At 34.0% G+C, this 14,618-nt stretch overlaps 1 protein-coding gene across 1 annotated transcript in view; it reads left to right on the forward strand.

Moving 5' to 3' along the window:
- The window catches only part of LOC18767814 (probable ubiquitin-like-specific protease 2A), a 10,622-nt gene continuing 2,131 nt past the window's right edge, over positions 6,128–14,618 (forward strand). Inside the window, exons 1-14 of the mRNA XM_007200626.2 lie at positions 6,128–6,458; positions 6,684–6,740; positions 6,833–6,990; positions 7,226–7,316; positions 7,438–7,487; positions 8,990–9,065; positions 9,906–9,966; positions 10,871–11,002; positions 11,731–11,931; positions 12,026–12,081; positions 12,167–12,260; positions 13,185–13,275; positions 13,718–13,831; positions 14,512–14,610. Coding sequence (XP_007200688.2) covers positions 6,254–6,458; positions 6,684–6,740; positions 6,833–6,990; positions 7,226–7,316; positions 7,438–7,487; positions 8,990–9,065; positions 9,906–9,966; positions 10,871–11,002; positions 11,731–11,931; positions 12,026–12,081; positions 12,167–12,260; positions 13,185–13,275; positions 13,718–13,831; positions 14,512–14,610 — 1,485 coding nt within the window. The 5' untranslated portion in view covers positions 6,128–6,253. The remainder of the gene's footprint in view (positions 6,459–6,683; positions 6,741–6,832; positions 6,991–7,225; positions 7,317–7,437; positions 7,488–8,989; positions 9,066–9,905; positions 9,967–10,870; positions 11,003–11,730; positions 11,932–12,025; positions 12,082–12,166; positions 12,261–13,184; positions 13,276–13,717; positions 13,832–14,511; positions 14,611–14,618) is intronic.

Raw genomic sequence — 14,618 nt, forward strand, 5'->3', positions numbered from 1 at the left:
AAGTTGATTGTTGATGGTTCTTCTTTGCCAGAATAATGGCTTCCTTCTTTTATGACATTGAAAAAGAAAAGATCTTTTTTAAAGATCTGCCGTCCATTATTAAAAAATTAAAAACACCACTCCAGCATTTCCTATAAATATGAGAGGAGGTGGACAGATCAAAGGATAGCCAAAAAATCAATCAAGACAAAAACTCTCAAAGTCACAACTGACAACTCAAAAGGATCAACTGATCTCAAAAGCTTTCAGACCCTAAAGCAACCAAAGCTCTTTGATCCTCAAGAAACAAATAAGCTAGAATTCAACTCTCTAGTTTCAGTTCAGTTCAGAGAAGTAGTTTTACAAAGCGAGATTTCTCTCGTTACAAATTTTGTTCAGCACAAAGCCAAGTCAAGCAGAGTCTAGATTTTTACAAATATGAAAACCTCAACAAATTTAAAGAAAGCCTTGGTCAAGCAGAACAGGCACCATAACGCAGCTCCAGCTCAATGACCATCAATCCAGCTACTTTTGTCCTCTTCAGACTAAAGAGGCCTCAATTCTGCCCATTCAACAAGCCTTCCATGGCTCAAAATAAATTGAAGCTCTTCCAAACTCAAACGTTGGTATCGATTTCCAACTTAAACTCATCAGTTGAAGGTGTTGACGATTCAATCCAGCATAGACACACTAACCTAGTTCTGAAGAATTGCCCTACCTCGATCTCGAAGAGGTCATCGTCATCTTCTGTTGAACCAATTTTAGGCATCAACAGATGATTTCAGAAATATTAATGGTCCAAACACACAAAAATTTCAATGGAAATATAGAAAAATTGCCGATATCGATAAAAATTGAATAAAAACCACATAAATTGTAAGAAAAACTTGGAAATCTTTCTTGAAACCTTGGAGGATGTTTATTTGGTCAATTATCTATTACTTTATCATAAAAAATTGGAAGAAAATGCATTGCATGATGGGTTTAACTAATTTAAGTTGATTATATAGCGAGCTAACAAAAACTGCGAGTATAGAACATGTGTAGTAATTAATGAAAGAATATTAAACACAGCATAATCATTTATTTATAATGATTTACTACAATATTTTACGCTTCATAAATGGCATGATAAGATACATGAGTGATTTAGTACCACATATAGTTTCTATAAGGTTCAAATTTTAGTTATTTACACTAATACCCCCTGAGGCTTTTGGCTTTTTCACAAAACTCCTTGAGGTTTTAGAAATGATAAGAACACCCCCTGAGGTTTTAAATTGTTTTCATAAAACTACTTTTCATTGATTTTTCATCCAAAGATTGATGATTTTATACCCAAAAAAAAAAATTTATCCAATTGACAAAGTTGGCCTTTGAGATTAGATTGCATATATTTCATTGAGGTTAATTTTGTCATTTGCATAAGTTTTTTTTCAATGAAATCATAAATTTTTGGACAAACAATCAACGAAAGTGGGTTTTATGAAAACAAACTAAAACCTCAAGGGTGTTCATGTAATTTTTGAGACCTAAGGGGGCTTTGTGAAAACAAAAGAAACTTCAGGGTGTGTTAGTGTAAATAACTCTTCAAAATTTTCAATGTCTTCATCATCTTGATATTATCAATATTATAGTGATATTATAGCGATATTTTGGCCAAATGTTGCTGAAGTGTGAGATAAATTATCGATGTCGATATTTTCTAATATTATCATCGATATTATCAATACTTATACAATATGTGTATAGATATGTTCCAAAATATCCTAGACCCAAAAAAAGAAGATAATTTCTTTGATATTATTGATATTTTAGTCCTTGGACATAATGATCTCTTATGACCACAAGGTGCCCCCATCAACCATCTATTGTGGTGCGCAGCACCTGCAAAAGAGAGAGAAAAAGAGATTTCAAGACTCGATTTCGTTAAAATGTAGTTGGCTTTACGAGGGAGGGAGGGGTTGAGGAAATAACTCCGAAGATTTGATGGTAGCCACAACGACAATTAGTGATTACAACATGATAAGTTTTGTATTTATTCAAACGTTTGGGTCATCCTCCCATAAAATGAAAACTGCATAACATTAAATTGAATAAACATTCTAATTAATAACTAATCATAATTAGCTTATATCATACATATGTATGAATTGGGTATATTTACTTGATAATACGTTGACAATTTGGTTACAAAAATACATATAATAAAATTTATAAATTTGATAAATAATAATAATAATAATTGTGTCAGAGAATATAGCAATATTTAATTGAACTATTTTCATATTTTATTGAAAAGCGCATTATTAATATATAGAATTAGAAAATTAATTATGAAAGCAATTGTTTAGATAATTGTTGATATTATGTATCATTTTGTCAAGTCTTAATTACTTTCGTGTTCCCAAATATTGACCCAAATCCCATTTCACCTTTTAAAAGTTTATTTTAAAACAATGTTAACACAACAAATAAATTCAAAACCCTTTAAACAAAAAACTTGAAAATACAAAAAGAAAAAAATATATGAGAAAGAATAAAAACTAACTTGAATGGTTGCAGTTGCATTTATGAAAAATATAAACTTGTCTGTGTAGATATTCTTCAGTGATAAGGTTCACTTGTTAGAGTATCTACAATCATGCTCCCTAGTTTTTAGTTAAAATTTAGCTAAAAACACATAAAAGTTATTTTAGGAGCTCTTTATAAAATTTGAACTCCAATCATACTCTCTAATTTAGAGAGTCATAAATACTATAGTTATTTTATAATTCGATGTGATTGGTTCATCTTTATAAAAAATAAAAATAAAAAAATAGTTAGGATTAATTAAAAGTTTAAACTATGCATAAAACAAAGCAACATGAAATTATAGGGAACCACTAGAAGTCCTTTCTCTCTCCTCAAATTTAGGGCTCCTACAGGTCTCCCTATTTTAGGAGGTGGATGGTTGGAGTTGTATTATTCCAATTCCTCCCTAAAATTGGTCGAATGAGATGATTTAAGGAGCTCATTGTAGATGCTCTTACTAAAGATGGTATCTATGACTGAAGGGTTGCCCTAGGTGGTCAAATGTTACGGATAATAATTTCAATTATAATGGGCATGAAATTTGATGCTCTTAAATTTGGGTAAAACTATATGGATTTTGTTTACAACTTAATTTATACTTAGTACAATAGAATACTGTACACACAAAAAGCCTGAGTTTTTTTTGGGTCAAAAATTACTTACCAAATATGTCATTAATAAGAATTTGATAACTATGACAGCTTGGGTAAAAAAAATATGATAACCTTTAAAATCCGAATTATATGCAAGTATGTTTTACAAATTTAAGTGTGTTTGGATTTGTGACCATGGAGAAAGAGAGTAGAGTCAGATTGATTATACCAAAAACCATCAATGATCTTTATTGCAAAAATTCATATGCTTTGTAACCCAAAAAGCCACACAATTCTTGAAGTCCTTTTTTGATTTTATATGTACACACATTTTAAAAATTAGAGTGACGCAGTCATGATGTTCACGAGCATACTTTTTGTAACTTCTATGGAGAAGTAGAGACCTCCATCAACTGAAGAAGTTGGCAAAAGATGATAGGAAAGTGAAGGATGAGGAGATGGAGGGGAAGCACCTATTGCTTGCTCTACAACTTGGATAAATATAATCAATCCCAATATTAAACACCACAAATTCTCTTAAATAATTTTTCTCCATTTGTTTTACACATTCTTGAAAAGTTTGTCATTTAAACGGCTAATATATACTAGAATGTGTACCATTTGACATACTTTAGACGTCAAAGAATGTGAATTTTTTTAATTCACTCATTTCAACTAAAGTGGTATGTTGCCATCACATGTTGCAACTATGTTGGTGTAAGGAATAGTTTCTTCTTTCCTTTATATATAATTTGCTTTCAACAATCTAGTTCTCCATATTGAAATAAAAACCTTTCTTCTCTTATTGCAATCTAGGGACTGATGGATTTGAAGAAGTCATATTATCCTCAAATATAGCCTAAAATTCCTAAAACTCATATTTAAGAGTGGACTACATAAAGGGTCAATTCCTAAAAATCAGGCCACATGCTGCCCTTTGGCCAGCCTGTGTAAAATAATTGGATGGCCCCAGCTAATGTCACCTAGCTGTTAGCTGACATCAGCTAGCTTTTTTTATTTATTTTTAAATCCGAATAAAATGATTAATTTTTTAAAATTCTAAAAATTCCTAAACTTTTTGTATAAATACTTACCTCATTCTTATATAATTTCCCACAATATCTTCATCATTTTACATATTATCCTTTCTCGATTTCATCCTTTTACATAATTTATCACATTCTCTTCATTCTTTTACAAACTATCCTTAATCTTTTTCCATTATTTTTAAAATAAGACAAAGGCTAAAACAAGAAAAAATCTAATTAGAAATCTATAGGTCTAATCATGTGCCAACATGTGGATGTAAAAAAATCATATCCCAAAATAATTTTCTCTTCTAAAATATATTTTAAATAGTAGTTTAATTAAATTAACTAATAAATTTACATAATATACTAAAAATTATTAAAATATTAAATTTAGCCCTTTGCTACTGGAGACGGTTAAAATGTAGCATGACACTATTCCTTATAAAATCATTTATTAGAGGGCTAAATGCAGTACAGGCTAAATATAGCCCTCCCCACCTAGAGATGACCTAACCACTTGACTTACAAGTAGAGGTGTCAAATGGGATGAGCCGACCCAGCACGACATGAGCCCATCCCGTATAAATGGGGCACGACATAGCATGAGAACATATATTAGTGGGCCGTGCTCAACACTACCCGAAAGCATGGGTCATGCTCGGCACATCACGAAAGCTTGGGCCGTACCGGGATAAATATAAATAAATAAATAAATAAAGGTCCAATGGACTAGGTTGGCCCACAACTCGATATGGGCCGTGCTTGGCCCTAGCCCGCTTTAAGCACGGCTCGAGCCTAGCACGAATCTCTGCCTCAATACAAAGGGACTATATATATTCACATATCTTTCTTTATATTTTATTCATAACCACCTTTGAATATTAGTGTTTTTTTTAATGTGCATGTTTCTTAAATCAAGAAAAATGAGTGATTGGGCTCGAGTATGGGTACAACTCGATTACGAGCACAGCTCGAGCACGTCACGACTCAATATGAACTTGAATTTTGGGTCAGGCTGGAATCAATATATTTAATAAATGGACCAGTTAAATGACATGTTTAACACCTCTACGTACAAGGCCATTGCAAAGTAAATTATTTAATTGACTTACCAATTTGGTTCATAGGAAAGGAGGCTTGAGAATGGGAATTCAATTGCTTTCCCATGTTTGGTAAGTCCAGGCATGAAAAATAGTTGCCTAGCACATGGGAAGGTAGGGAGAAAAGTGAAGTCCTCCTCTTAACTTGGGTTTTGTTTTCCCCTCTCATGGGAAAATTTGAGAAAATGAGCCAACATTCAATACACAATTTTCATGACTATTTTGTTCCTATGAACAATTTATAATTACAATGTATCATTAAATGCATTTTTTTTTATTTGATTGAATATGGGTATAATTAAAAAATTATACAAACTTTGTTTTCCATTTCTATTCAAAACAAACATGGGAAAGGAAACAAAGTGAAATCTCCCGGTTACTTTTCCGATATTACCAAACGTGGAAAATGAATCTTTCATTCCTATTCCTTGGGAAATGACATGGAAAATGATTTCCCCTTAAATTCATTCCGTGAACCAAACGGGGCCTAAAGTCTCCTATCAATAAAGCGGAGGGCATGATGACACACTACCATTTCCAATATGTAAATTTAGTTGTTTTCAGTGCTATATTATGTACACTATTATGATACTTATTATTTTAATAAAGCACCTATTCTTTATATATATATAAATTAAAACTAATGGAAATGCCCATTAAATTGACCACTAAAAAGTCCCTGTAACAAAAATCTGTCAAATTTTACCATAATATTCTAACAAACTTCATTACTCAATCGAAGTCAATTAAAATCTATGAAATTCACCAAAAATTCAAAAATTAAAGTAGTAGGGATCGGTGGAGCCCCCAGTCTCCCCCACTTCTTCCCTCTTATTTTTCTGGCGAGAACTCTTTCTTCTTCCATTTCAAGTTAAACTTCTCTTGTACTCTTCTCGACCTCTGTTTGTATTTATAACCCAAATACTCGCAAACGTCTTCAGCATTTCTGTTTGCGAGTTTTGAGTGGCTCGGCTTCATGACTCGGCGGTTCACGTCCGACTCCGAGTCTCCGAGCAAGCGATTCCAGGCGTTCGAGTTCAACGCCGACGACGAGGTTGTGGAGAAGCAGTCCGCCAAGATGATCGCCAAATTCCGAAACCTCATGAAGCCCAGGAACAAGAAGAGCACGAAGAACAAGTACCTCGATTCCCCAATTATCAAGTACAAGTTCCTGCACTGCTGTGAGTTTGTTTCTCTTTTCTCATTGCATTTTGAATTGTGGGTAGTCTGTTTGGTTAATGGGAAAATTCTGGAAAGAAAAGAAAATGGAAAAGGGAATTTCGGAAATGGATTGTTTTGGCCCTGAGAATTATGCCTATTAATCAAGTTAGCAAGTTCTTTAACTTAATTAATTGAGTAAATTAGTTATGTATGTATCATCTGTACTCACCATGCACTTGAACCAGTTACCAAGAATCTTGAAAAGGAGTTCAGAAATGAAGCGATTGATGTTGATGCTGGAGGTAGTGGGGTTATCACTGCCTAAACCTCTAATTTTATTTTTTAAATTTATTGATGTTTAGTTTTGCTTAAAGTTTCTTTACGTTTTGTGTAGTTGCACATGGAACAAAGACTCCACAAAAGGAAATTACCACTTTGTTATTAGATGATGATGCTACTGATGTGGGCACAGTAGCAGAGGATGGTGGTGCTGCAGGAGAGGAGATGCCCGGGTTGGATGTCTCTGTGGTTTCTAGTTCTCCAAACCATGAAGTAAGTATTCATACTTATCTCAAAGATTTTTATGTCCTATTTCTTGCTTGGGTGAGTATGTTTTTAGCCAAATGTACGACCTTAAAGCAATTGTAATGGGCCTAAACTTTAAAATGTCACTATACTTGGTTACTCTCTTATTTGCTAGACCCAAAATTTTACCCCTTTTTATGGGGATGTCCAATGTGGATCTTAAGCATATTGTTAATAATGACTTCGTTTGAAATTGTTGCAGAAAAACCAAGTATGTGCAATTTCAGATGATGATGAGAGGATTGAAATGTGTTCTTCATCAACTCTGGTCTCAAGTCCTTCAACATCTGAAGGTTTCTCTTTAATTTTTCTGCCATAAAAATCAGTACATAATCAAGTATTGTTGGTGCCTTTTTTCTCTCACAATTTTGTGTCTTTCATTTATCTTACCCCAAACTTTCTACATAATTGTAGCTCCATTAGAAGAACAAGAATCATACCCTGGTTCTGGTGGATATGAAATTGTAAGTGTGTTTCCTTCCCCCTTAGTATTTTTGATATTGTCTTTATTGGTGGTTTTCTAAGAGCCTAGATAAGGAAATTGAATCTTGTTTTGATGAGTATGAGAAACATAAAAAATAGGGGGGGGGGGGGAGGGAAGACGAGACATAATAATAGACTATTGAAGTAATAAAAAGTTAAAGGTTAAAGGAAAATTCCCCGAGGTCGTTTTTGGTCAGAAAGTGGGATATCTTCTCATACTGACATTCTTGACGTTGGAGTTTGGTAGATGCCAAGTCCATCAAATTTTATCCGAATCCCTGGATCACCCATGCACCATCAAATTTGAATTGGAAGTTATGTTAGAGATATGCCTAAGAGGCTCGTTATGATTTTTAATTTTAAGAACATTTGAGTTTGGTAGTGCTACCTTTTGACTTGACACTATTTGACCCATAGCAATTGGAAACCTTAACTATTGCTTTTTTAAGACCATTTCCTGTTTCAATTCTGGTGCTGTACTGATTAATTGGGCCACAAGGTGTCATTGTTGGGATTTAGTGCTCCTCTGTTTTCCCTTCCAGTAGGGAAGTGTGTATTGGTGGAGAATGACGTGTATTGGTGGGAAGCGTGTTTTCCCTTCCAGTATGTCACCTTTAAATTTGCAATTTGTAAACAAAAATAAAGATGCATGTGTAACTATATGTTTGGAGACTCCTGGCAGACAAGTATGTAACCACATAGAAAATGTATGTTTTAGCAGCTATTCTAGTTTTCAGTATGTTTATATACATTTCCTGGATGTTGCCCCAATATTTGAAGACATTAATAATTAGTTTTTTCCACTCGAAGCGATTTCTAACTTTAAATTGGATTTGTTTACCCCCTCGCTGAAAAAAAACCTTTAAAGTACGTGCTTGACTCTGAGGTCCATGCCCAGGATGTACTTGTTACACAATTTATTGTGCAGAGTTCACAGACAGGGAATCAATAGCATGTCACTATATGTAAAGGTTACGGCCAGATAGATGTTGAAATGTGATTAATAAAGTATAAATCTTATATCCACAGATCACATGTTAGCACATTCTTTCAAGTAGTTGTATTGTGAATTTAGTGGTGCATGTTAAGGCAACAAACAATCACATTCTATTACAGCTGCTGTTTCCTTTGCATTAGGGAAGTTACAGAAAAGTATATTAAAAGGATATGTGTCTGTGTGTGTGTGTGTGTGTTTACATAATGATATGGTGTAAATAAATCAGGTTTTACTCCATTGTAGAAATTTTTATAGAGTTTACATACACTAATAGTTGACAGCATCTCAGTTAAATTTTCCATGTTGCTGTGTTAGTCTAGAAGGTTCAACTATTAATGGGACATTGGGACCAAGGGACATGATATCTTTGAGTGGAAAATTGGTTATATCATGGAGATTGAGTCAGAATAGTGTAGATTTATCTAATTATACACTAGGTTTTTTTTAACCTTGTATATGAGCAATTTGATAATTTGCTTATTGCAGGTTGAAACAGCTACAGGTGACCATCAACTTGAATCAAGGGATTCTAGAGCAGCTGCAAATGCATATAAAACTTCAGGTTTGTGCATATTTAGATAAATGGTGATGGAGCTATCTTGCTTTTGTATTGGATGGAATCATATAATTTCTTTCCTTTGAACTGCTTTGTAAAATGTGAAACATTGCATGGTTACTGGAACAATTTCTTGTGAAATCCTAGATTGAGCACGTAATGTTTTTCCGTGTACACTTGATGTTAAGAAATGACTTAAAGTAGCCACGATTCTGTGAGCTAGTCCCTTAAAATGAGGGTCCCACAGAAAAAAGAAAAAAGAAAAAGCTTAAACAAGGATGATTGTCATTAAAAAAGTCTTCTTGCAAACAGTTATTCTCTACTTTACAAGCTGCCTAGTGACAAGATGACCGTATGAGACAATCTGTTGATAACTTGGCTAAAGTTGTAACTGTCATCAATTTCCTACGTTTGTCCCCTATCCTGAATATTGGGATCAGATCCTAGCTTCACCTTGTCATTGCAACAACTACAATCACCCCTGTTTCTTGACATTCAGCTGCCTTACTATGTGCGACACTCATGTGCCTCCACAAAAACTGCTAGCACCACCAAACATGTTGTGTGTAGAGTGCATCAATAGAATAAGAACAACTCCTTTAAAATATTTTTGGCGTGATCAGATGGATGAGTATCTAGAAGCTATCAAAGTTGAGATTGGTTAAATGTAATATCAAGTTGAAATGATAGAATTTCAGACTTTAACATATTGAGTTGATTATAAAGGAGTGGGTTCATCCTAATTAAAGTTCAAAAAGCTAACCCTGTAGAAATGTTCCTTTGTGTAATATTTCACTTTATAGTCAATATCTTTTTAATTATGATGCCCTCTATTATTGCATGCAGGACAGGAAGCACTCAGTTCATTGGATGCGAGATATGGGGATGTGTGGATCCTTGATTTTGAGTGAGTGCTCAACTGGTGCGGTATATTATTTTTTATTATTTTTACATTGAATCCGTGTGACTTTCATCTTTTTTAGTTTCTATAATTTACAACTGAAACAGGGTTGATGCTATAGTTGATTTATTATGTATAAATTTTTGGCAAAAAGTCACTTTTGGTCCCTATAGTTTGCCAGATTTCCCACTTTGGTCCCTGTGGTTTCAATTATGGTGATTTGACCTTTGTAGTTTGATATCCATCGCAATTCAAGGACACTTCCAAATTTCTGTCCAATTGCATGACTGAGTAAGCACGTGCCTCTCATGTGGAGGGGTATTTCTGTCCACTCATGCCATATACCTTGGTGCTCCTCTAAAATTTCGATCCTATGTTGAGATTTCGTTCACTTCCTATAGGGTTCAGAGTGAGGAATTTTGATTCAGAGGTTGAAGAAGTGGCTCATCTTGTTGTGGGAGACTGAAATATCCCTCCACGTGAGGGGCACATGCTTACTCCATAACGGAATTGTACGGAAACTTGGACGTGTCCTTGAATTGTGATGGGTGTCAAACTATAGGAGTTAAATTGCCAAAATTGAAAAAATCCGTCGAACTACAGGGACCAAAATTATTTTTTATAATAATTTTAATTGCTATAAAATCTTATACTGCTTTTTTAGACTCTCATCTCATTCCAAGGTTAAAACTTGATGTATTTTCAAATACCAAAGGAATGTTTATCTGTTTTTTTCTCTTTCTTTTCTTTCTGGTATACTTCATCCATTATATTTTAACATTTGTACATGTTTTGGTATTTAAATTTTGGCTCATTATTGTTGACTATAAGTTTATTAACTTTGATAGTATCAAATCTCACACATTTTTGCTTCTTTATGATTTCTGTTGATGTAGTTTGTTTGTTGTAGTTTCAGTAAGTCTTTTGAAGATGTTATCTATCCACAAGGGGATCCTGATGCAGTTTGTATAAGTAAGAGAGATCTTCAGCTTCTACAGCCAGCAACTTTTATTAATGACACTATAGTTGACTTTTATATTCAGTAAGTTTGACCTGGCTCCTTTCAAGTCTTTCTTATTTTGGACCTAGTTTTGAAGTTGTACGTATTCATGTTGCAGGATCTTAACATTATTGACCTTATAAACTTTCATTTTGTCATCCATATGGATTCAGTGTTGGTTATGGCGATCTCTTGATTGTTTACAATCTTTATACAACTCATGTAGTATATAGTCCACAACAAAACCCCCAATTTTTAGGTCAGGAATCCGGTTTTTATTAGCAACAAGTATTTTATACCTTATAATTGGAAACATGATATGGGCATTTAGAAGTTAATTGGAGATTATGGAAACTGGAGAAGATATATATAAAGACTCTGCTTAGAAAGTGACAATGCCTTGCAATCATCATGGTTTTAGATCAGTAGATTTCAAAATTTGAATGCTGTAGATGAACCTATGATATTCTTTGCTTGAAAGAAATTGACTTCATATGGTCTTTGAGATTGGTAGGTTTCTAGTATCAGATAATAATTGTATTCTATTATTTGATTGGAAAGGAGTAGCAGGTTTTTTAGGTCTAAGGAGGAGAGGAAGTTCATTTCATAGTAGGACTTCAGTGAGGAATCTGTTTTTTTTTTTTTTAAAACTTAATATCAAAATGGAACAGTTAAAAGATATACATGCAATGAGGTCGTAGCTTCTAGTTCCTCTTTTATATCTGACTACTTCCAGATAGTAAGAAATTCTGATTTTGGCTTATTGGCAGATACTTAAAAAGTAAAATTCAACCAGAGGAAAAGCATAGGTTCCACTTCTTCAATAGTTTTTTCTTTCGGAAACTTGCTGATCTAGACAAAGATCAACCAGGTGCTTGTGAAGGAAAGGAAGCATTTCAGCGCGTTCTTAAATGGACTAGGAAAGTGAATGTTTTTAAGAAGGATTACATTTTCATTCCTGTAAACTACAGGTGAGAAAGTGTGTTACATTGTTTTTCGTGTAGATTGGAGAGTAATCCTATGATACCAACTTCTTAATATGAATTATTACTGCATCTTCTGCAGACTGCACTGGAGTTTGATTGTCATCTGTCATCCGGGTGAAGTGGCTAATGTTGAAGGCAAGACCTTTGATGATTTGGATTTATGTTTTGTATGTACCATGGTTATTGCCATTTCAGTTTGATTTCTCTAATTATCTTGCAGATGAGGAAATTGAAAGTTCACCCAAGGTTCCGTGCATCTTGCACATGGATTCAATTAGAGGAAGTCATAGAGGCCTCAAGAATCTTGTTCAAAGGTAGCTTTTGATAGCACAGCTTCATGATCAGTCTCCTTCTGGTCTGTGCATCATAATCTTATCCATATTCTTTTTTTTATCCTAGCCATGTATCCATATTATGTAGAGTCTTAGTGTATCTTCAGCAAAAGCTGTTATGAATTTGTATAGGCCTCTATTTTAGTCATTAGATTACATTCAGTTGATGGGGAAATTGAAATGTCCATCCAGAAAATGATAAAACAGATAAAAGTAAAGGTGAAGCCTGGTGCCATGAACTAACAGTCAAGGATGTACGGATGTGTGCATAAAATTTTACTACTTTATCAGTCTCAATTTGCAACCCTATCCCATGTTTTGAATCCTCAGAAGGAGGCCATACTGGTCCCACTGTGAAAAGTCAATACAGATAAGTTGGTGACTCTTTTACATTTCTTATGAAAAGAATTATAAAAAAAAAATTTAATGCAGGGGTAGTTCCATGAAGTGGTGGTTTTGTAATTTAATGTGAATGTATCTGATAGTATTCCCTACTGAGCCAAGGTTTCTCAAAATAGCCCTAGAACAGAGTAAAAACCTGCTGATGGATTTGTGGCTTATGGTCACCTTGTAAGCTGTTATGTGAACTTCTATATGAAAAAAATTCTTTCCCTTAACTCATTGTAAAATTTTCTTTTGGTACAAATGATGCCAAAGGACTGGGGTGGAGGATGGGGAGATTCAAAATCTGGCTGTAAGTTTTACTAACAAAAATTTTATAAAAAAAAAAAACATTTGCATAAGCTCACAACTTGAGTTGTTTGATCTATAATCCGTTATGGCATAACTATAGAATTCTTATAATCTGAATGATATGCTATAATTCTGAAGTATATGTCCTCATGCTGTTTGAGGCTAAGGATCACACCGATTGCCCTAATATTTAATATTGTCATGAAATGACAGATACCTATGTGAAGAGTGGAAAGAGAAGCATGGTGGGACAGCAGAAAATGTTTCTTTGAAATTTCTACATTTGCGATTTGTCGCACTGGAGGTATCCTTTTTTTTTTTTCAAAATTTTAAAAAACTGAAATCTATTATCATTTATTAAGGAACAAAAACTCTTTCTGCTGAAGATATCTATTTTTCCCATAAGGGTAATCTTTTCGACATAGTTGTCTAACACTGTACTAGAGTTCAGATTGTTGGAGGTCCTGGAGTTGAAACCTCTAATCTGCCTTTCCCACTGGTGTTGACCAGTACCCTTGTTGGCTTGCTTGTGAAAACATTTTAGACGCTTTAGTTTTATTTATTTGGTTGGAGGGAAGTTATGTATTGATTGTTCTGTGTATACAGTTAGTTTTAGTTGTTCTCTCTTACGGACATTGTTGTCTATCATTCCTTGTGCTGTTTTCTTTTCTTAATAAAGTTCTGCTTATTAGAGAAAAATAAATTATTGTTTGCTTGACTTTTTCTTTTCTTTCATATTGATTCAGCTGCCACAGCAGGAAAATTCATTTGACTGTGGTCTCTTTTTGCTTCATTATGTGGAACGTTTTCTGGAGGAAGCTCCTGTTGAGTTTAGCCCCTTTAAGAAGTTCTCCAACTTTGTAAGTGATCTTATCTCCTTTCAGCATAGCCTCAAACTTAAAATTGTACATGTTCTGTTACTGGATGATACAGTAACTTCTCTGTTAGTTCTTTGATTCTGTGTCCTTTCAGTCTCTATTAGTCATCCCTAAAGGAATTATTGGCATAAAGCTTTCACACACAACCCACACACCAAAAACACACGCCCCACACCACACACCACCCCCCCCCCCCCCCCCAAAAAAAAAGCATATTGTCAACGTTACATGCAAGCATATTATAGTTATATTATATACTTATATGTAGGCACGTGAACATCATTTTAATCAAGATAAGTTGGTCAGATTCTCATTATGCCTTACTGCAAGATTTTTGCATGTGGCATGCCATTTTCTGATTGCACCCCTGATAAGAACAAGCAGATACGGCTTAAGAATATTTGTTCTCTACAATTTCCTTGTGTTTTGGATGTGGAGGTAGGGAATCCACAGTTCTTGTGCTCTGCCAAACTGGACTAGATAAAAATCTGTTCTTTGTTCACAATAGAAAAACTAACAGTTCAAATTCTTTTTCATTGGAGAAAATCTACAGATGCATTTAACATGTTGGTGCTCCTTTTTGTCCTTTTATCTTGTACGTATAACTTTCTATCTACATGAAATTTCATTTAATATGCTACAAACATGTTATAATTTTTCAGCTAAACAAAAATTGGTTTCCTCCTGCGGACGCTTCTGTCAAACGGTTTCAGATTAAGAAGTTAATATGTAAAATCCTTGAGGATCATCCCAGGAAACTCTATAGATG

Source organism: Prunus persica, chromosome G8 (genome assembly GCF_000346465.2).
Source record: "Prunus persica cultivar Lovell chromosome G8, Prunus_persica_NCBIv2, whole genome shotgun sequence".
Classification (NCBI taxonomy): Eukaryota; Viridiplantae; Streptophyta; class Magnoliopsida; order Rosales; family Rosaceae; genus Prunus; species Prunus persica.